The sequence below is a fragment of the Nymphaea colorata genome, chromosome 12, assembly GCF_008831285.2.
Source record: "Nymphaea colorata isolate Beijing-Zhang1983 chromosome 12, ASM883128v2, whole genome shotgun sequence".
NCBI classification, from domain to species: Eukaryota; Viridiplantae; Streptophyta; class Magnoliopsida; order Nymphaeales; family Nymphaeaceae; genus Nymphaea; species Nymphaea colorata.
In genome coordinates this window covers 22,147,273-22,169,371 of record NC_045149.1, presented here as the reverse complement: position 1 = coordinate 22,169,371, position 22,099 = coordinate 22,147,273, and the positions used below count along the sequence as shown (strand labels likewise).

Below are 22,099 nucleotides of genomic sequence, written 5' to 3'. Positions count from 1 at the left end.
TCTAATGTACATTTAAGGGAAGGACTTTATGAAATTTATGTGCAGCATGAAATCATATGGTAGATTAATGTTCAAAGTGGCAAAAAAGGAACTACTAAGAGTGCATTGGCCAAATAAATGTTATTCTCAAACAAATGGTGCACTTGAAAGTTCAAACTAAGGGTGGACACCAGGCGGGTACCCAATGGGTTCCTGGCCTTGCTTGGGCCCGGGGCTTAAATTTGAGCATTAGCTCGACCCAATAATTCATCGAGCTGGGCCGGGCTAGGTCCAATAAGTTATTTAAAATATCATTCTATTTGTGTGTGTGTATATATATACAATTACAATCTGAATGGAAAAGAATTGTGGGCATGGACTCTCACCTCGCCTATGCCTAGCTCTACTTGAAACTCAATGTCGTGTGGAGTTCTAGTCGAATTTATTATTTGCCAAATTGGATTCAGTTGGATCCTTTGGACGATGATTTTGATTCATCTATACTTGATTCAACTTAAAACCAGATCATAATTGGTCACATCTATATCAAATCTCAGTTGAATTTGATATACCCTAAAATTGGCACTCGTGGGTTGTTAAATGTCAATATCAAGTTATCAACCGCATGGTCTTTCATAAATTAAAGAAAAATGAGGATATTTTAAAATTGAATAAAACATTTGTCCTCTGAAAGAAAATGTGCTCCCAAGAATTTAGGGTTTTTGTCTCCTTGCAGTTTGGACTTGGGAGTATTTAGTTTAGGGCTTTGTTGGCCTCTCTGTTCACTCGTTAGAAGCGGAGAACTGAAAGAGACAGCGATCTCTTTGGTGGAGAAAGAGGGAGAGATGGAGCAAACCTTTGTCATGATCAAGCCTGATGCTGTTCAGAGAGGCCTGGTTCGTCTTTCCTCTCCTCTGTGTCGTAGTAGTTTTTTTTCTTTTTTATTTCCATTCGGTGAAATGGTTTAGCCATGGTGATGATGATGAAGTGGCTTTCTTCATCTGTTTATATTTAGTTGTCCAGTAAATATTTTTGTGGGTATGGATTTGATTTTTTGATAAAAATGGCGACTGCCATCTATGATTCTCAGTATCTAATGGAACTAGACAAAAAGAGCACAATGGGTGTTGATCATTTTATGCTCTTTTCCTCTTTTGCCTTTCAGGTTGGCGAGATCATTGCTAGGTTCGAGAAGAAGGGTTTCACGATGAGAGGTGGAAAATGAGTTTTCCTTATTTTTGCTATTGGAGAACTGTGAAAAAATGGTTTTCTTTCTCTATGCATGTTGGTCTTGTTCTACGTTTAGAAACTCAGGACTAGATTGATTTCTCTTCTACTGGATCAGGTTTGAAGCTTATGAGCGTCGACCGGGCGTTTGCCGAGAGACACTACAACGATCTTTCTGCAAAACCTTTCTTCAATATTCTCGTCGAGTATATCATTTCTGGCCCTGTTGTTGCAATGGTGTGGGAGGGCAAGAACGTAGTATCGACAGGTCGAAAGATCATCGGAGCTACCAACCCTGCGGAGTCTGCTCCTGGCACCATTCGTGGTGACTTTGCAGTTGAGATTGGCAGGTAATTGGCCTTTTCTTTCTTCTGTTTGGCTGTGTTAGAATCAGTTCTTACGTGCTGTTTGGAGATTAGGAATGGGCTTTGCAAACAGAGTTTGACGGTGAAGTATGGTTTACAACTTCACATGCTTCTGTCGGCTGCATGTATTTTGTCTATATATTTTGCTTCAACGAATCCATGTCTAGGCTGTGTAGATATTGTGGCTTGATGTTCAATGCATAAATATCATGTTGGCTGAACAGGGGACATTAATTCTCTGCACTTTGCTGGGTGCTACATCTTCCACTTCTAAAGAGTTATTCATGGTTTCATCTCATTTCAACCCAGATCTTCAGTTTTCTTGTCTCCAAAGTTGACACTGTGACTAGCAAGACATTTCATCATCCAATGCATGTTATTTTTCACAGAATTTACCGGATTATGTACTGTATCCTTACTTTCTAATATTGAGAAACGATTTGTTGTTTTTTAATGGTCTACACTTCTGTAATCTTACTGGAAGCCCCAGCATTTTGTTTGCAATAACCCCAGTATTATGTCTGTCTACCTTCCTGTTTGGATTTATTTCTGTGAAAACGCATGTCTACGCACCACCTATTATGTAAATGTCTGTGCTTCTTTCGTGGAAGTTTTGAGCTTTAAATCTGCCTAGCCCTCAGCTGTTAGTTCTCATGTATGCTGTATTGTAAATGGAAAAAGCTCATTCAAAGTCCGAGCTGCTTGTTTACCCTCTTCCCTTCTCTCCATTCTAGCAAGCAATTGATAAATCTTCTTATTCATTTTCCCTCAGGAACATCATACACGGGAGCGACTCTGTCGAGAGTGCAAGGAAGGAGATTGCCATGTGGTTCCCAGAGGGTATTGTTGCTTGGGAAAGTAGCATTCTTCCATGGATCTATGAGTAGAGAAGAAGCAGAGAAGCTTTGCCGCTGCTACACGGATCCGGCAGAACTTGCTACCAGGCTGCATAGGCAACACCGTAGGCTCATCATAACTCGCAGCTCGCTGTTGTGCCAGATTTGAGTTGCTCTTGCTTTCTGTTGTATCGAATAAGCTTTATGTTGGGACTTTGATAGGCTTGGCTTTTTCTGCTATTTGCTCGCCTTTGGATGATGGCATGACGTTCTTCTCCATTGGCATTCGATTTTGACAGGGTGGTTGTGGTAAACCTGTTTCTGCTTATATATTTGTCTTGAATGCCTGAAGCTTCATCTAAAAATTCATGTCTTCACAAAGGTTACCCGTCGTGTCTGATAAAATCAGCGTGATTTACGGTCATTATAATCCCGTCACTTGATGGCTGGGAAGGCCGTTCAAGGGCATTTTATTGCTTCTCATCTTAAACCGACTAATGTGACAAACGCATCCAATTTCATGGTTTCGTTTCTTCAGATCTTTGTACTAGCAATGTCACGGGCCGAATTTCTCCGACCCGCGCGGCGCCGAAGGCGTTTTCCAAAAGCCTTCGGCCAGCCTAACACCTCTTTTAAGCTAGCGGAAGCATTCATCATTATTCGGGACTGTGGACTAGACGAGGAGTGCAAAGCACTCGGCACACCATCACCCAGGTTTTATCCCCTTGTCGACCATCGGCAAGCCGTGGCCATAAGGCCCTGTCAGAACTTCACCATTCTTCCAAGTGCCTATCTACATCCAAACGAAATCTGGGTGGGGGTAGACTTCCCTTGGGAGGAAGTCCCCAGCCGAAGCCAGTTGACGACTATATGTCATTAAGTAAGGCGGCCGACCATCGCCCTACTCGACGATGAGCATTCACTTGCTCACCCCCGCGTGACTCTACGCGGTTGTGGAACGCAGCGTATGCGCCCACTGGGGGAATTGCCCCTAACCCACGCGCACCCCTTTGTGTATCCAAACACTACGCGTGGGGAACCTACTGGATTCCCCAACGACGAACTTGCACTTCCAAAGGGACTGCTGATCATGATGCATTTAAACGCCTTGTCACTGCACCACCGCGCTGCACATTCCACGTGCATTGCTTTCTGCTTGACTCGGCGACCGATTGATCCCACATGTCTTTCAATTATGCCTAAGCTGGCCAAGCAGCATTCCCTTTTACTGGCTTGGCCGGCCAGACACAGTGGACCGGCAACAAGCAATAAATCTGATTTAAAATTAAATGGACTTCAAAATTACAAGATCCTTAGATGTAGTCTCCACCTTCCACTCTTCTTTTTCATGCAAAGAGAGGACAAGAGCGAATAAGGTGTGGTGCTATACCGTGTTCTAAAGGGTAACGTACCTGATGAAACATTTCTCGTTCATCTGCTTGAAGTAGGCAGTATGGTTCCAAATCGATCAATCAGAGGAGCTTGCAATTGCAGTCTGACCGCCCACCATTTGCTTATGCTAATATGAATCTGATCTTTTGCACTCTCACCGGGAACCGGATTCTTTTGAGGAGGGAATTAGTGGGCTTAATGAGAAAATAAGATGGGGCCTCGCACAGATTGCCACCATGCTGCTGATCGGGAACCTTTTCTTCACGTCTAGCCGGACTAACTTTTCCACACTGGAAAATGGTTTTCGTTTCCTGCACCAGTTCTGCGTTTGATCAATTTGGACCTGAGCCTGAGGTCTGAAGTTATCTCAAATTCCACACTTTGAAACTCCACAAAAGGTTCTCGCTTGACTGCCATCTAGTCGAACAGAGGTTCGTCGATATAATAGGATTACTTTCTGATACCATCTTCCAAGTTTTACTACATGTTTGCAGGAAACATGAATTCAGAATATTTCAGTACTCGCAGACACGACGCAGAGGACCATGAACAATCCTTAGCAACAATACTTTCCGTCAGGATGAGAGAAGATCAAAGTAACCATGATTCCAGTGGAGGGCGAAGTCAGTATCAGCTTAACATCTGCGTATGCCTATCTTGAGTTTCTATTCATATTTACAAAGTTACAAATAACAAAACCCAGTGCTGCACAATGCTTGTTGGGCATGCATTCTTCCAGATCCCCTGCTGCACCTATGCAGTTGGGGATCAGGTGAGAATAGCATCACTTGAAAACACTAGACATTCCATTGAAAACTCAGTATCATCTATTATATGATAGGCCGCCTAATCCAGACAACGGCGATACCTTGGGATTCCTGCCTGGTGGAAGGAGAATGCGAGCTTCAAAATTTTTCTGCAGAACTTGTGCTGCCAGACATCTCCCAAAGGAAGAAGTCGCATGATTCAATAGTCTATAAGGGAACACAATTTGGTAATAGAAATCTTTTGGGAGTGGGAGAGAGAGAATGAGAGAGAGTACTTGAAGCACACATTCATTAGGAATGGCCTCCTGATTGAGGGGAACAGGCAGAAGTAGAAAAAGGTAACCTTTGTTAACAGGCAACACAAGAATAGGCGTTTACGAGATGTAAATGTGAGAATATATACATATCCATCCTTACTATATGTTTCCCATTTCAATGCTGGATGACAGAGGCACAGACTCCCCAAGATAGCCATCCAGATGTTCATACAGAGAAGACTTATCAATTCCCTCATGATGGAACGCCTTGCAAACATGGTAGAACACGCTCTGCACCAGCAAACCCACCAAATTCACCAGAAGGAGGAGTCCCGCGAGCAGAATCCCCAGTACCAATCTGGCCCGAAAGCTCAATCCAGCCGCCCCGTTGACCGCAGCCGCAGCAAAAGCGATCCCGATCCCCCAGATGCTACCAATTCCACCAAGGCGAAGAAACAACCCAAGACCACCTTCCCCTTCAGCAGCCCTCTGCTCTTCCTGATCACCTCCCGGCCGCGCACCTCCTCGAGGACGGAAACGATGCAGGAGAGCCGCCACTCGGCAGAGAAGTAGAGGCCGGTGGCGGAGAGGAAGACGGCGGTGGTCGAAAGGATGAGGATGGGGAGGAAGTGGTGGCTCTCGGGGTCTTGGAGGAGGGAAATGAAGAGGACCAACTCGACCATGAGGCAGGTGCAGAGAGTGACGGCCCTGAGGAGTACGCCAGGGAAGGTAACCAGGAGGGGTTGGAGGAGGCGGGGGACGGCAGATAGGAGGTGGGAGAAGGAGATGGACTTGGTGGTGTAGACGCAGGCGACGCTGTAGACGACGGTGCCGGTTGAGAGGAGGGACAGGGAGAGGAGAAAGAGGAGGGAGAGGGACTGGTAGAGGGCGAAGAAGAGAGGGTAGGAGAGGGAGTACGGATGGAGGTAGAGTCGGGAGATGAGGCGGAGGGTGAGGGAGGAATAGGCGAGAAAGGAGAGGGAGAAAGGAAGAACGAAGACTAGCGTGAGGGAGAAAAAGTGGGCAGTGGAGGAGCGGGCGATAGCGATGGAATTGGCGAGAATTGAAGAAGCACTAAGGTGTTGCAGATCCTCTGGTTCTAAATCCATGGCGGAACAGCAAGAGAAAGGGGTCGACTTTCTCCCTCCAGTGAAGAGAGAGAAATAACGTGGACCAGAGATGTTTGTTGCAGAAGCAAAGCAAAGGGGACTAAGAAGGCTTTGGGGCTTAATGAAAGGGGCGGCCAAAGAGCTTACCTGTAGATATCATCCGGGTGGGAGCTCCTCTTTCCCCTTCTCTTCTTGATATGCGTCTTGATACTTCATAATCTACAGATGACAAGGTCTCCATATGCTTTAACTATATAAGAGTATAAGCCTCCGCTCATTGAAAATACAAGATTTCTTTCTTGTTCTTCCTGAAATATAACCTTGGAAGATCAGTATAAGCAAAATACATGTAATTCTGATTGTAACTGGATTTCGTAAAGCCAAAGAAACCCAAAAATCTAAAAATCATATTCAAAGGCTGCCTTGTTTTCCAAAGTCCGATACTCCATAAAATTCATCTGCATGTAAGAAAATTATTGCATTATGTGGTTGATGTTAATAATGAATCAGTTAAGAGAGAGAGAGGGACCCAAAGAAGAAGAATGCATTGTTGGCAAAGTTGGTATCAGAGATAAATCAGTTTACAATACGATATATAAAGCTGGGCCGTATCTAACGTATCGAACTGGACAGAAATCCATTAAAACAAATGTCTGTGCAACATTATATCTAGAAAATCTGGTTGTCTTGACCATGCTTTTATTTCTTAAAATACAAAAAGGTCCCAAAACAAATGGACCAATTCTTAAGAGTTGGTTAATTTTTTCTCTATTTTTCAAACAGCCACTTCCAAATGAAATATACTAACATATACATTTGAACAATCGAACTGTCTCTTTTTATAAATATGTTTCTTTAAAAGATCCCCTCACAGGCCACAACTGGATCCCGAGGTGCAGTATACTAGACTACCCTCATTGCCGGCCGCAGTGGTGGAGCCAAAGTGGGGCCGGCGAGGGCCCTGGCCCTCCTCAATTTTTTTTTTAAATTCACACGTGAATTTTAAAAAATTTCACTTGTTGTATATAAAAATTATGAAAAATAAAAATTATGAAAAATGATATTCCGGCTTCTGTAAAAAATTTAAAACTATAATCGACCCCCTTCATGAAAATTTTTTGACTCCACTCTACCGCCGCCTGTCATCTAGAAGCAAGAATTGACCAGTTTGCCGCCACTCTGGCTGTCTAGCAAGGGGAATTTTATTTTTCAGTGAAAGGCTATGTTGGTCGTTCGAGTGCATACTCTATTTTTTTTTTTTATTGAAAAGCAGATGCTTGAGAAGTAGATTGTAAATCTAAGCATCTCCTTCGTATTTTTCAAAAGATAAGCTGTAGTTCCTTAATTGCCCATCTGTTGGGCAGCCTTTTTGTAATTTTCTATATCTTTAATTAAGATTAAATAACACCATTATACTAAAAATTTCAAAAGTTTAGAGTGAGATAAATAAAAAAGCAAATCTGCTACCTCCTTTGGCCACCAGCTCACATGACCGATTAGGTACTCGGTAAATGTAACATTATGCTGTGTAAATGCCTCATCATTGAAATGATAAAAAAAAATAAAAATATTATTATTTTTATTTTAATAAGCAGGTAGGGCTGATGCCCTGCAATAATGTCAACAAAAACATGCAAATTAGCTAGACATTGGCGTCCTGACTAGACCAACCTTAAATTGCAAATTCTTTACTTAAATTGCACGATTGGTGACCTTGTCAGCGTCTTCATTTAAAATATGACTATATGAAGAAACCTATAAACCCTAAATCAGCAATAGAAATTACTGACATCATATTTCTGGTTTTATTCATAAACACTTTATTTCTACATAATGGGTTGTTTGTTGTAACATTCTATTTACGAGGATTGGTAAAAAAAAAAAATTGTCATTTGTTGTAAAGAGGTTTGCTATACGTCGTATGTGAAATGCCATAATATGAAAGTCACCCTCCTCATTTTCATTGACAACAGTGAATAAGAAGCCTAACATTAGATTGTCTTGTTGAAACATAAACAATAATTTTGCTTTCAAATGATGTTTTTTTAGTCCAAACATATATTTTCCTTTACCACAAGAAGTAAAGATGAAATTTGTCACTTTGTTTTTTAATTTGGATTAATATTTTAACCAAATTAAGGGACATCGGCGCTGAAACAAGTGATGCTTGTATGAAAAATCATAATATTAATAGGAGTCTTGTGCTTGGAATTATAACAGAATTATAATAGAATGTAGTAGTATTAGAGCTAGTTCACTACTCGGATCTGAGATTCTACATACGCATACACAAGTGCCATGAGAAATAGATTGTAACACCCTAAAAGTTTACTTTTGTGTTTAAGATTGTCAAAAATCTTAAGAGACTTATGAAACAAGTTATTAAGTGATCGGTTGTCATAGTTCCGAGCTTTTTTGAGGGGGTTGAAACTAAAGTGGTTAAAGGGTAATCTGAGCCATGTGTAGGAGTGAGCAGGTTGTTACACCTCTATCAATTATTGGTGCATGAAACAATTACATAAAGTTACTATTAATAAACAAACTCAAGGGGCCGTTTGAGAATAATGACATTATGTTAATATCTTATACACCTAACCTAAAAGTTGGTTGGATATATTATTGGACACTTCCATAAGTGTTCTATAAATTTACCTCACTTTATAGAGTCTATGCATGAAACAATAATTCTCAAACATCCTTTAGGGGCTAGTTTGGTAAATGAAACAATAAATCTATTACAAAATTTATTACAAAATTTAAGGCGGATTCATAAAATACTTTTTATTTTACACTTTGAGAATAGTTTGGTTTGTCAAATGGGCCTTCAGGAATGCAAATTGTTCAAAAATTTCTAACATTTTATGAAGCAAATTCAATCACATCAACTACCAAACAACTTTTTAATAATGTTTTACGTTTATAATGTCACTCACGAGCGACGATAACTTCATATTTTTATCCAAATCATTGATTTGGTTCATATCTCGTGTTTGACGTGAAGAGATTCAGATTCATAATTTTTGGAAAAAAGAAAACACTCTGTCGTATATTATTATTGGATAGAACCTGGCAAAAGGAACGAGGAGAGAAAAAGTGGGGAGAATTCTCCGCGGGATATCTTCCTCTCTGCCTGCGACGGTCCGGAATCACTAGCCCAAGAGCTTCGGAGAAGATGGCGCGTGGCGGCGCTTCTCGCCGCGGCCCGCCTCCCTGGCTCGCCGGCTTCTGGAATTCGGCCTGCCGAGTCAAGCCCATCCAGATCGCAGCGACCCACCAGGTGGCACCGCCGCTTCCTGAAGGTGGAGGAGAAGAACTCGTGCGGCGGCTGGGCGCTATCGACCTCATCCTGCTCGGTATTGGAGCTTCGATCGGCGCCGGAATCTTCGTCGTCACCGGCACCGTGGCACGCGACGCTGGACCTGGTTCCGTTCCTCTCCCCCTTCTTCCGCTCGAGTATTCTTGGATCATGAAACTGTAGTTTTCTCATTTCTGTAGAGAAATTTGTAGCATTTGAAGTCGGTCCGCTAGCAGTGGATGGAATCTAGTGCTTTAAGTGCGGGTTGAAACTTCAGAATTCATCTTCGCAGAGCATTCCTTGTCAATTGAGCCGTTAAAGTTCGATTGTGTGTTGGTAGTTCCAATTCTCAGGTTTTAGCTTGATCATGGACCAGAATCTGGGAATTCCTATCGTGTTTGGTGATTTTCAAAATGCAAGAATGGAACCATATCTGTTACTCGTTCTTTAGAGAGAGGGCGATAGAGAGAGAGAGATTATCACCTCATGCACGTGTCGTCTAATTGCTGTTTTGCTTTATTAATTTTGTGTTTACATTTCTTTTAGGTGTTACTATTAGCTTCATTATAGCCGGTGCAGCGTGCGCGCTCTGTGCTCTATGTTACGCTGAGTTATCGTCACGCTTCCCTGCACTTGTTGGCGGTGCATATTTGTATACGTATGCAGCATTTAGCGAGCTCGCCGCATTCCTTGTGTTCACGCAACTGATGCTCGATTACCATATTGGCGCGGCAAGCATTGCCCGCAGCCTGGCGAGCTACCTGGCAGCGCTGTTGAAAATCGCTCCCTTTTTCCGGCATATCTTGCCTGACTGGATAGGGAGTGGTCAAGAATTATTTGGAGGAGTTTTGTCTATCAATGTGTTAGCACCAATTCTTTTGGTAATATTGACCATAATTCTATGTCAAGGTGTGCAAGAATCAGCATTGGTGAATTCGGTTATGACTGCCACAAAGGTGTTGTCTTGCTTCTAGAACTTTTCGTTATTTTATTTTTTCATTTTCCACAAAAGTTTGTTCTTTTCCGTGGTTTCTTTTGCTCAGATACATCCTCATTAGGATAACTATGTCTTATTTCTCTTGCTCATTTCGCCTGAACAGTGGGTTACTAGGAGTATGGTCTTCATGTCTGAGTACCAGCTAAAAAAACTTTGTGCTTGGTGCAGTGTTCAGAATTAAGCGAACATTTTACATTTAATTGGACCTGTCAAGCTTATCATATTTGTTTTATTCGATTTTTTTTTTTTTTCATGGACGCATTTTTTGACTCTTTGGGTTGAGAATTTCAGTATCTCTGAAAATTGGACGTTTGTTCGCTTGACCTGTAGCAGCGTCCTCAAGCAATGACAATTTTTGTCATGTTTATCTTTAACTTTCTTGGTGAAATTTCGGTGCTTTTTCACTTGGCAATACATTCCACCTTCTTGTGAGCGTTGTCACATGGTTTAGTTCCTAGCTAATGGGTGTTGATGACTATGCAGGTAACAATTGTCCTCATTGTTATATTTGTTGGTGCTTTTGAGGTGGATGTCTCAAACTGGTCTCCTTTTGCCCCAAACGGGTTCAAAGCTATCATTACTGGAGCAACTATAGTTTTTTTCGCTTATGTTGGATTTGATGCTGTTGCTAATTCTGCAGAAGAATCCAAAAGACCACAGGTTCAATAACTTCTGGAAATTGGTGCATTCTTTAGTAGGCAATGCTAGAATCTCATGAACTTTTGCCCAAGCAATTTCCGTCTATCTTTTATTGAGGTTGCAAACTTGCAATGAGCTGCTCAGCCTGATTTTGTGTATCATTATGCTGATATCATTGTCCTTTGAACTATTTGCATCGGCTCCATGTTTCAGAGAGATTTGCCCATTGGCATTCTTGTCAGCCTGCTGGCTTGTGCAATATTATATGTTGGTGTATGCCTAGTAATCACTGGAATGGTTTCGTACAAGTTACTTGGTGATGATGCTCCATTAGCTGAAGCTTTCTCTGGCAAAGGGCTGAAATTTGTGTCAATTCTGATCAGTATAGGAGCTGTTGCAGGCTTGACTACAACCCTACTAGTTGGCTTGTATGTACAGGTGATGGTTTGTTTTGGATTAATATCTTGCTTGGCTGTATGAACATGCATCCTCCTTGTCTTCCTTTTACCATTTTCTGAAGGCAAGGCATGTGGGTTGCCCGTTGTGATTAAGTTGTAATTTTTCTTGTCTTGTATCATGACATATATGAAGTGACTTGTGAATGAATATGTGATTTACTTTGTCTTGTCTTTAGCATACATGAGGTGACTTTTCTCTTTTTTCAGTCTCGGTTGTACCTTGGGCTTGGAAGAGATGGACTACTGCCATCAATCTTTTCGAAGGTGCATCATATTCGGCACACACCTGTACGTTCACAGATTTGGGTTGGTTGTGTTGCTGGAGTCCTGGCCGGGTTGTTTAATGTCCATGAACTCTCACATATTCTTTCAGTTGGAACGCTAGTGAGGTCCCTAACTTCATTTGAATTGCAGTTATGATTTTAATTTCAAGCTTATCTTTACTTGAATTAATGCAGGCAGGTAGTTCATTTGCATTTTTGTTTTTTGCTCATACTTGTGGGATTTCTTGGACAGACGGGATATTCTGTTGTTTCAGCCTGCGTTATTACTCTTCGCTGGAAGCCGAGGTCATCAGGTCATCTTTCTATAGGGGGATTCTCAGCTCGACATGAAGGCATCATTTCCCTTCTTGGTGTTGCTTGTGGTGGTTTTTTGGCTGGGTTGTGCTACCGTTTCAGTGCTGGGATAGTATTTTTGTTAATAGCTATTCTGATGTCTGTTGTGTTTGCTGCTGCTCTTCAGTATCGCCAAGTGAGTTTTCTTTGTTTCTTTGTGAAATTAATTTACCATCGATGGATACACCGAGAATTCAGCCATTTAACTTTTGGACTTCATAATGAAAAAAATTCTTGCTTGAATGCCATTGAGTAACCCTGATATGCCTAAGAATGGTTTGCTTACGGTGATAAAATGGGTGGTCTGTCACCGGGTCAAGCAAAGGTTCATCCTACTGTCACTTTCATTGTTCCGTCAAGTTGCTTAGACTGAACCATTTGTGCAAAGGCTGGTGTTTGTTGACATGCAAAAAGGATCCATGTTATTTTCATATCATACTGTGGTTTCTTCATGGTCTTTGGGCTAACATCCTTTCTAAATAATGTAACAGGCCTATGCAGATCCCCCTGGATTTTCTTGTCCAGGAGTTCCCGCCGTGCCAATTATTTCCATATTTTTCAACATGTTCCTGTTTGCTCAGGTTAGTATGAATCGTTAAACAGATTTTACTGGTAAAATTCTTCAAATATATGTAAATGAACTTGAACAGCATGATCTTGGCTGATTCCTTGGAGTCGAGGATATCTGCAACTTAATCAAATGGATTAAGTAGTAGGACTGTAGGGGCAGGTATGGTCAATCTGCTGTCTGATTTAATTAAACACATGCATTTATTGCATGTACTGCTTCTACTTCTTGATTGCTTTCCTCTGCAAGTTGGACCCTGGGCAAGATCTTTTATTCCTAAATGCTTTTTCTCCTGGATTTGAAGGTTCTTCACTTGTACGTTGTCTCAATGGTAGGATTTCTCACGTGAGGCTTATGCCTAAACAACACAAATATTTCCTCCCTTTATGACTACTGGTTGTTTGGTTCACTCTCTTTTGACTGATCATTTGACTCTGGTGGATCACTTTAAACAATATCAACTTGACATGAATTTAGCGTCATTATCCTTATCCTTGAGGTTTCGAAAAGGAAATCCTGGTACTTTTCTTTTACATTTGAATTTTCTGACAAAAATAGATTTTATGTTGTAGAGAAGGATCATAGGATATGCTTGACTTGAGGCCAACTTGATTATTTCTATTGCTTTAGCTGGTCTTGCTGCTGGGTCAAGTCTAGCTTAGGCATATTGATCTCTTGGTTTGGAGCCTTGCTGTAGTTGCCAGAATTATAAGTTTTGTTGCATTAGACAATAATACTAGGAAGCACCATTGCAAATTGCTGGGTCGCCTTCCACCAACTATTCTTACAGTTTATTTTGCTCTTACAGCTGCATTGGGAAGCATGGGTTCGGTTCATAGTGGTCAGCATCCTTGCTATAGGTATTTATGCTGCTTATGGGCAATATCATGCCACTTCACCGGACTGCACCAATTCGACTATTTATCACCCGATGCCTGCAGAGGATTCTCAGTAGTTTCATTTGTCTTTCATATTGCTTTTTTTTTTTTTTTCCTTTTTCTGTAATTCATTTCTTCTGAGCTTCCCCACAATGATTATTAGACAAAAGACAGAGGTCCTTCCACAGTTTTCATGTACAGTATGAGCAAATTGCTGCCCAAAAAAAAATAATAATAATGTAAATGGGGAGGGTCAAGAGTCCAATATTGGCTGTGCACTTCTGCCCAAATCTTGGCTCAGCACAAAATCTGCGCAGCTGAAAGTCACTAAAGGAATTTCTCCATTTCTGTATTTTTAAGAGCAAAGTCATTGGTGTGTTTGATTACCTCAGATCTTATATTCGAGATTACCTTGGATTTTAAGATTTTAGACATTAGAATTTTAGATAAGGATATGAAAACCTAGATTACATCATGAATTTGTCAATTTTGCAGTCTAAAATTCATGGTCGTCTATTCAGAGCCCATTCCTCTCTTACTTGAGATTCATAGTTTTGAAGCCTACTAGTGATCTTAAATCGGTGGTCGTCAAATCTGAAGTTCGTTGGAATTATGGATTTAAGGTGGGCCCTTTTGTTAAACCAGACAGACCATTGGATTTAAGAGGGGTAATTGAAGGCCATGCTACACCCAAGTTACTTTTCCAAAGCTTGCAGTTACTGTGCTTGATGTTCACGCTTGCAAATTAACCGTGTGGCAGAAATCGGCATAGTCCAAATCTTGGAACCATTAATTTTGGCGACATGAACTAAGCAAGCAAGTCATACAGCTTGTATAGGAGAGTTAGATAACTAAGAGCTTGTGGAACATTAACAAGAGCACCGCTATTCGAGTTTTTCGTGGCTTCAAAACTTGGATGTTTTCACGCTTATGACTTGAAAATTTACCTTCCCAGTTGCAGTCAACAGTCCAATCAGAACGGACCAATCAGTGCACGGAAACTGAAGTTTCAACCTTTGGTGTACACATATCGTTTGAATGATAAGCTTTGTTGCAAGCTACATGCATATGCTGTATGACCAATACCTATATTAACGATAATGCCTCAAATTACTTACGGCCTCTTACAAATGCTTGTGCTGCTAACGTATTATCTTTGTGTGTATATGTTGTTCTACATGAGTAGTAGAGCAGTTGGTTGTCCTACTGTCAGAGCATCTATTTCTCTGCAGAGCATATCGGATGTCAATATATCTGATTTGGATTTGGTTTTCGAAAAAATCAGACATGAACAAATTATTATACAAATTATTATCTGATTAAGAAATCAGATTGGATTTGGATTTAAGATATGACATCCAAACAAATTCAAATATACATAAATATTCGATTGGATTCGGATTGGCTTGGATTTAGTTTCAAATAATTATCCTATATCTCCTACCTTTGAAAATCGGCCAATTCAGTTCAAAATTTGGATTCGGGTTGTGAAAATTAATTTCGGATTCAAGTTCGAATATGACTTTTTTTTTTATATATTTGAATCCAAATTCGAATATGAATATGTGATTGCTTGAAAAAACAGATATGGTTCAGGATATATCTGATTCGGATCTGATTTGTTGATATCTCTACCTTTTAAGGCATTGTAGTGGACTTAGGGAGTTTCAGCGACAGGAGGTGAAATAGAAGAGCAGAGGCCTGTTGGAAGGGACGACTACCTTGGGCTCTGTTGGGTTGGCAGCTCTCTTCTAGTGGCCATCACCTTCTCCGCTGGCGTGCTGTTGATCCTGGTTACTTTGCTGGTACTACGTGTCTCCAATGATGAATGCGGTGACCAAGGCATGCTCTAAAGTTCATCAAGCCCACTAATTAATCCATTTGTATCTATCGAGGACTCTCCTCTCAATCTAAGAAGCTCCTTTTCTTATATGGGTTTGTCTTTGTGTTTAATAAGAAATTATTAATTTTGTTAATTATCATAACCAAGATTATTGTTCTTTTTTCTATTATTTACACTCTCTTTTAGGAAGTTATCTTTATCTGCTGTGTAGTTTGTTCATGTATCTATAATCATATCTTAACTTCCCTTTTCCCTGTTAATTTATATCTTTTCCCGTACACATTTTATTTTCACAGAAAACTTCTTTGCTTCCTCCTCTCTTTGCAAACTATGGTGATAAAATGGATTGCCTTTTAGGCAACTATTTTGGAAGCTTGAACTTACAAATAAGCATAATTGCTCAGAGCAGAATTCAGCCTGAATAGGCCGATCCACATTATCAGACCCTTCTCATTTCGATACAGGGTTTAGTTCAGTAGGGATAGATGGCAATTCGCATACAGTTCGGATTCCGGTTCAAGTCAACTGATCTCTGAATTGTTTTGCGTCCTTTGGCAGTACTCCTTTCTCTTAATCAAACCCCTACATGCATCATCCTCGATTTAGACTTTTCAAATCAAGTCTTCTTTTTTCCAGAATAGAAAACACCTTCCAATTGACCTCGTTCCAACTTAGACATCAATGACAAGCAGGACTTCAAAATTAATATAATTATAATTGCAGCAGAAGGCGCTATTTGGAAGAACACGTGTTCCATAGTTGCTGCTTTCCTACATTTTACAGAGAGGTTGAGATAAATTGGTTTTGAGAAGAAACAAAAAACCCAGCAACCTCGTCTGGAAACAAGTAGCCAACCTGACTTTTACCAGCTCGGTTTTGCGGCCAGCAGAGCCAAGACAAGCTGTTTAAATTCAAAGGAGTCAGGACAAACGAACAGGTGTCACGAGTGGCTCCTTCCACTTGTTTGCTAGACCAAGGTGCAATGGTCTCTGATCTGCATGGGCAGAAATTGTATTGCAGAAGAAGCTCCACCAACATCTGCTCTCCAAGTGCTCAACTCTTTGATGAGGGTTGACTTCCACAGGAAAATACAAAGACAAATAGCCTGTAAAATTTTCACATACAGGAGCCATGCACATGTTTTCTTCCTCCCCCACTCCTCTCAATTGACAAAAACTCAAACCCTAAAGAAGCAGGATTTCAAATAGCAAAATCTGCCATACGGCAAGAGGGAAAACAAACAAGTAAAAGCTGTTCAGCCAACGCAGTTACAAACTTCTGTTCGTCATTGAAGAAGCAATTTGTAAGAAGGCATGTCCTCCAGGCGCGCTACATCCTCAAGGAGCAGCTCTCTTTCCAGCTGAGCACGTGTGGCCTTCATAACAGACTGTCGGAACACAGTAGAAAGCAAAGAAAGATGCATCAGCAAGAACTGCCTAAAAGCAAGTATTTACTTTCAGCAACCAAAACTCACGTTGAAGTCCATGTATGTTGCCCTCATTGCAAGCCACTGCTGATCCATCATCTTGAACGCTATACAGTACAACAAGTCAAATGCCCACTCGTTCTCTGTAAAGTAACAGTCTTCAATGTCACCAACCCCTTGTGCAATGCACAAATTCATACAAGAACCAAGTACCCAAATATCATCAGGATATTAGCTTTAACCTAACATTACAGCTAGTAGGAGCTCTTAGCGTGAGTACAGCAAGAGTAATAGGTAACTTCCCCAAGGTCATCATCTCATAAAAGCAAGATAAGAGATGTGCAACAACAAAATACATTGCAAATTTGTAGATAACTAGTTTAAACTAGCAAAATCTTCGGTCTTTTTTGTGGGCTGATAGTGCAAACCATGGTAACAGGAACCAGTGAATCAGTCAGGTTGAGAAAGATAAATGGGTCCAGAATCGAGCATAAAACTGTAGATTCAGATAACAGACGAATCGTTGCTCAATTGACCGAACTTCCAAAAATCTCAGGAAAAAAAATCATAAACTGCATGTTTCATCGTATTTTCCAAACAGAAGTGGCATTTTGATTCTTGAGGCTCAAGAGCAACACAACTGGTGAAACAAGATTTGAGCTTTGTACCACTGCAGTTACAAGCTTAACTGAATCAGGTAAATGGGGAATAGCACTTTCAGCTCACAATAATGTGTGGCGGTAATACTCCATAGACCAACTGTTTTGCGGATAAAAACTCCAACCAACCATTTCAGCAGTATGAAAAACTAAACGTTTTCAAAACAAAGGAAATTTGACCCAATGATTAACTCCAACACAAGAAAGACAGTTTACAGAAGATTGCAGAAGACCACTACAATTTCCATGCACCATTTCATTTTTGACCTACATACCTGCAAGCAACTTTACAAAGATTGCTCCTAATAGAGTTTGTGGTTTCACTGTAGAAGTCAAATGACGCGATTAACAACCTTGTTAAAAATATTATAGTGAAAGCACAACATAATATAAATGCAAACCTGATAGGAGGTCAAGCATCTGAATCAGCATGAACGTAATGTTCACACCAGCTACTGCAAATGGGTATTCCCACATGGCTCGGTCACCTTCCTGCTTCCGAAGAAGGTCTTGGAAACATTTCTGCAATGAAGTCAACTGATTAGTGATTCAATTAGCAACAGCCATCAGAACTACAGAAACGTAATAAGCAACATGTCTAAGGTCTCAGGTTCACTACCAAAAAACAGAAAATACCTGCTTTTATTTTCAACAAATGAAGGTAATTTGAAGATTTTAACAAGGCATAGGTGACAGAGTACTGCAGGAGATTTCATTTGGTTCTCCCTTCAGCTATGCTAACAACAGTTGCAAGGTCTCAGGGCCACCCATAGATTTAAAGGTACATACAACTCGCAGGTAAAAACTATCAGTTGTGCTTGAAGTATCATTTTCTTCAAGCAGAAATGAGATCGAAAGAAGGTTAAAGTCAAAGCTCAGGAGTAGCTCACTCAAACTGCAAGTTCAGATAATGCCATTGGACTGGAATCTTCATGCAAAACAGAGTGAACAGTGATGTATGCCACACTTCTATTAAGAGCCACCATAAGAAACACAGAGTAACCCTTCTTAGGATATCATTAGTTAAGGTCCTTTCTTGCTGATAAAAATGATCTTTTTAAAATAAAGTTCCTCATGATTCTGAGACTACATAGGGAGCCAACACTCAGTTGGATGTTTGCCAAGAGCTATACAGTATATTGTTATTAATTTTTGTCATATGTTCATGTAGATCCAAGATCTTTTCCTGCCAAAACTAAAGAATTTGAATAATCTAATTTCACATCAAGAAACAGAGATTCACATTTTACGCTTCAAAGTCACCCCTTTGAAGGAAAAGTCATTTCTAGCATGAAAAAAACTATGTTCCTTAACAATGAATACAAAACAATGGGAACTGTTATATACAATATTTCATATTACGTGTGTGATCATTTCATCCACCCATACATTCATCGACATATCAATATGTGTGTGTGAGTGTATGTAGCATTCAAAGGAAATGAAATCTATGAGAAATTTACCGGATAAGTCTTTGCAAAGAATAACAGATTTTCCAAAGATATAAATCCACCACCCCTACATCATCAATTTAGCATAGTTAGACAAGAAGTTTGGAATTTAATGTCAGAGACGTAAACTGTAAATGGAAAGAAATTGGCTAAAACTTGTGGAACAGAAAATAACCAGATAGTTTATAAGAGAATGAAAGAAGTACCTAAAATCAGTAGATGGGTCTTTTCCTTGCCAACCCATTTGCTTCCATTGTTCTGATATCAAATCACGAAGTTCTTCATCAGGGAAGGCTGCAGACCACAAAGCCCTCAAAGCTTCCTGCCAATAATCCCACAACAGTGAAACATAGAGAGCTTCAGAGTTGCCTTGCAAGATATGCCTATGCAATCACATACGCTCGCTTCATGTCCACATACTTGATTATTCAAATTTGCATTAGACCTTTTTTGGTTGATGAAAGCAACAAATCTTTTTTCAAATTCTGTGTGCTGATGTTCAACCATTGTACACTTGGCTTTGACTTCCTATACTTTGACTGACTTGACAAGGTGCATGTGCTTAAAAGTTTGAAAAGTTCACAACTTTGTGTGGTCAATGAAAAGAATAACAAGTTTGTCAAAATAGAATTCAACAACTCAACCATTGATCAACAAAATCAGTACTTTACTCTTAAACAAGATTAGTCTTCACAGAGTCCAATTTGCCATGCAAGCCAATTAATAAGTCTCGTAATGCAACATGCACAAGGTGAACATAAAAATGTTGAATCTTGAAAGTGATATTGAAAATACACTACCTGATGTTCAGGCTTTGAACTATCATAAGTAACTTCTATCCGATTCTTCAGCCTGAGTAAGCAGTCCTCCTAAGCCCAATATACAAAGAAAAAAGGTCGCTTGAATTTAGATAACGTCTGATAGAGAAGCTAAGATGGAAATTATTTTTAAAAAATAATGCAATTCAAAGATAGAGATAGATGAACAGGGTAAGCAGATAAATTGCTTCACCTAGCACCTAAAACTATAAACGGATAGAGGATTAGTATTTATTGAAGGGAACTTAACTTTTAAAAAGCCTAATAGACAATACAAACTACAAAGAAATAAAGGATTCTTTTTGCATGAGACTATACCAATATATTTCTGCCTCATATTTATAAGATGATAAATACAGAACCTTAAGAAATGTATAATCATGTTTGCAATTTTTTTACACAGTTCAAAATGGCAGGAAACAAGCTATGAATTAAATATCTCAGAGAGCCCACCAGTGAACATTCTTCAAGGGGACACAAATATGTAACATGCCTGTTGCTAACTCTTTCTTTTTCTTAGGATCAGCATGCAAGTAACTTGATAATAATGCAGCTCTGAAATGTCAAAAATTCAAACCTTACCAGTAACGATGAATGGCCAGTGATCAAGAGCCAACACAAACATATACGCTAGCATGATCTAGAAAATGACACTGTAAACCAGAACATAAAACATTGTACAAGGCGAACTAACAGTAAGGAAACCTATATGGAAAATAACATTACAAATTATAGACATGGCACCAACCTGAAAAGGGGTTAAATCGAAAGAAGCACGAGCATCACTTTCTCTTCCTTGTACACAAACACATGAAAGACCTCTCCCGATCCAAGCTGATGATCCAGTAACAGCTTCGGCTGTAACATTGAAGAACCACCATGAGAATGTAGACTGTAGAACCTTCTTTTCTTTTTTCCCGAGAACCAAGAAACAAAAGTAACTTGATACAGTGAAGACGCTAAAAAAAAATTCATCTTATTTACCGTCAGATCCCCTTAACAATATGAGATCTGTATCCCAAATTATTTCCACCTAATTCTGTTTTTCTAGGCAAGTAGGAAGTCCGAGGAAATATTCAGCACGTAAAAGCCTTAAATTTAAGGAAGATAAGAAATCCAAAATAAGAACCCTAAAAAGTACCCCAAAGAACTTTTAATATTATGACAAGTTCACAAAATGTTAGAAAATATCATGATCTTATCGTTACCTACTCTTGGAATAAGATTATAAAGTCACTGTTCCTTCTACCGTTATCTTATCTACGCTTGAAATAAGGTTATAAAGTCAACGCTCTTTCTAAGCGGAATGGTGCTTTCAAAATTGCGATAAATTCACATAACTAAGTAAAGACTGAAAAGCTGACGGCCCTAGGACAGGGATTGGAAAACATATCATCGGCAACAGAAACATATAGTCTGCTCGTTGAAAACAGATATAAATTGCGACACTCCTTGATGCCAATAACCAAGTGAAAAATTTTAGAAATTCCGTTTGCGATGGAAAGCAGGTATCAAGACTTACAGAATCACCAAAACCATATGAATTGTACAAACTTCATCCTCATCATATTCCAATCGTGCAAAATTTAGGCACTAGCACATCAAACGTCTCCCACTTATCCCACATTTCGCTCCATATATAAACGTCTCTGACAGCTTATTTGGCCTCTACTATCTTCAACCGACCAAGAACCATCTTTTACCACCAAGAATCAATGCAATAGTCAGGTGTATGAGTGTTTACATAGATAGATAGATATGACTTGGGGAAGAAGGAGATGAAAAATAACTTGGGGGGAAATTACCGGAGGTGGTATGGCACCCGTTCCCGCGCTCGATTCCGTGGGAGAGCCGCCTCACGGCGACGAACGACCCTCCTCGCTCGTCCATCTTCTTCCCCACCACTCCACACCCGAAGCCAGGAACGAAAGCCTTCCCACTCCGTCGATCTCTCTTGCGCCTCCACCAACCAAGCCAAGAACAAAAAGGAACTCGAAGAGAAACTCGACTTTGCTCAACGGGAAAGACGAAACGAAGGACGCCTCCTTCAAACCCTAATGCACCAGAGAACCCAAGAACAGGCCCCCTCCTTTTCCCGCCATGGGAAACCAAAAAAAAAAAATGAAAGAAGTAAAAGAGAAAAAAGGGCGGCAAGGAGCTCCGGCGAACCGGAAAGATGTTCTCCCCCGAAACGAGGAATGCCAATTCCGAAGACGACGAAAGAAGCGAGAAAGAGAGAGAGAGAGGGGATGGAAATGGAATCTCCGGAATTGTCTTCGCTGATTTTGGTTGTCCGTTTTTTCTGGTTTCCTACGAGAGAGAGAGAGAGAGTCCTTTATGTGCACACAGAAGCGGAGAGAGAGAGAGCAGAGACAGAGAGCTGGAATACGTTACGAGTGAGGAAAAATATTTTGTTTAGTTGGTTGGTTTACTTCCAGAGTGGCGATTAACGCCCCCCTTTACATACTGCCGGTTCTACCCTTCAAAATTCGTAGATTTTTCAAGCCGGCTACGTATC

General features: G+C 40.3%; 3 protein-coding genes and 1 pseudogene across 5 annotated transcripts; 2 read left to right on the top strand and 2 right to left on the bottom strand.

Moving 5' to 3' along the window:
• The first annotated feature begins 721 nt into the window (after nt 1–721).
• LOC116265386 (nucleoside diphosphate kinase B) lies at nt 722–2,758 on the top strand. The gene is made up of 4 exons (XM_031645959.2): nt 722–875; nt 1,145–1,193; nt 1,325–1,556; nt 2,344–2,758. The coding sequence occupies exons 1-4, from the start codon at nt 825–827 to the stop codon at nt 2,456–2,458; spliced, it is 447 nt and encodes a 148-aa protein (XP_031501819.1). The 5' UTR covers nt 722–824; the 3' UTR covers nt 2,459–2,758.
• Nucleotides 2,759–4,838: 2,080 nt separating this feature from the next.
• Nucleotides 4,839–6,175, bottom strand: LOC116265382 (uncharacterized; annotated as a pseudogene).
• A 2,819-nt stretch (nt 6,176–8,994) lies between these two features.
• Nucleotides 8,995–13,662, top strand: LOC116265929 (cationic amino acid transporter 9, chloroplastic). Its single transcript, XM_031646937.2, has 8 exons — nt 8,995–9,354; nt 9,774–10,183; nt 10,708–10,884; nt 11,077–11,301; nt 11,529–11,705; nt 11,838–12,074; nt 12,430–12,519; nt 13,315–13,662. Exons 1-8 carry the CDS (start codon nt 9,105–9,107, stop codon nt 13,459–13,461), a joined length of 1,713 nt encoding a protein of 570 aa, XP_031502797.1. The 5' UTR covers nt 8,995–9,104; the 3' UTR covers nt 13,462–13,662.
• Nucleotides 13,663–15,922: 2,260 nt separating this feature from the next.
• LOC116265961 (uncharacterized) lies at nt 15,923–21,983 on the bottom strand. Of its 3 annotated transcripts, none has more exons than XM_031646980.2 (9): nt 21,387–21,983; nt 20,330–20,439; nt 19,564–19,632; nt 18,970–19,085; nt 18,776–18,830; nt 17,714–17,834; nt 17,588–17,635; nt 16,702–16,829; nt 15,923–16,614 (listed from the first exon to the last, which is right to left on the bottom strand). In XM_031646980.2, exons 1-9 carry the CDS (start codon nt 21,469–21,471, stop codon nt 16,513–16,515), a joined length of 834 nt encoding a protein of 277 aa, XP_031502840.1. In that variant the 5' UTR covers nt 21,472–21,983; the 3' UTR covers nt 15,923–16,512. The 3 variants fall into 3 exon arrangements, with proteins under 3 accessions (XP_031502840.1, XP_031502841.1, XP_031502842.1); XM_031646981.2 differs by having other exon boundaries at nt 16,702–16,796; XM_031646982.2 differs by lacking the exon at nt 17,588–17,635 and having other exon boundaries at nt 16,702–16,796.
• Nucleotides 21,984–22,099: the final 116 nt, after the last annotated feature.

What these genes read in the sequence shown, in the direction of transcription:
- LOC116265386 (XM_031645959.2), top strand. Translation starts at nt 825, where the DNA reads ATGGAGCAAACCTTTGTCATGATCAAGCCTGATGCTGTTCAGAGAGGC. An exon ending in ATGCTGTTCAGAGAGGCCTG is followed by an intron (nt 876 to 1,144) that starts GTTCGTCTTTCC and finishes TTTGCCTTTCAG; the next exon opens with GTTGGCGAGATCATTGCTAG. An exon ending in TTTGCAGTTGAGATTGGCAG is followed by an intron (nt 1,557 to 2,343) that starts GTAATTGGCCTT and finishes ATTTTCCCTCAG; the next exon opens with GAACATCATACACGGGAGCG.
- LOC116265929 (XM_031646937.2), top strand. Translation starts at nt 9,105, where the DNA reads ATGGCGCGTGGCGGCGCTTCTCGCCGCGGCCCGCCTCCCTGGCTCGCC. An exon ending in CGGTTATGACTGCCACAAAG is followed by an intron (nt 10,184 to 10,707) that starts GTGTTGTCTTGC and finishes ATGACTATGCAG; the next exon opens with GTAACAATTGTCCTCATTGT. An exon ending in AAGAATCCAAAAGACCACAG is followed by an intron (nt 10,885 to 11,076) that starts GTTCAATAACTT and finishes TCCATGTTTCAG; the next exon opens with AGAGATTTGCCCATTGGCAT.
- LOC116265961 (XM_031646980.2), bottom strand. Translation starts at nt 21,471, where the DNA reads ATGGACGAGCGAGGAGGGTCGTTCGTCGCCGTGAGGCGGCTCTCCCAC. An exon ending in CGGGTGCCATACCACCTCCG is followed by an intron (nt 20,440 to 21,386) that starts GTAATTTCCCCC and finishes TCAATGTTACAG; the next exon opens with CCGAAGCTGTTACTGGATCA. An exon ending in GACCCATCTACTGATTTTAG is followed by an intron (nt 18,831 to 18,969) that starts GTACTTCTTTCA and finishes TTGATGATGTAG; the next exon opens with GGGTGGTGGATTTATATCTT.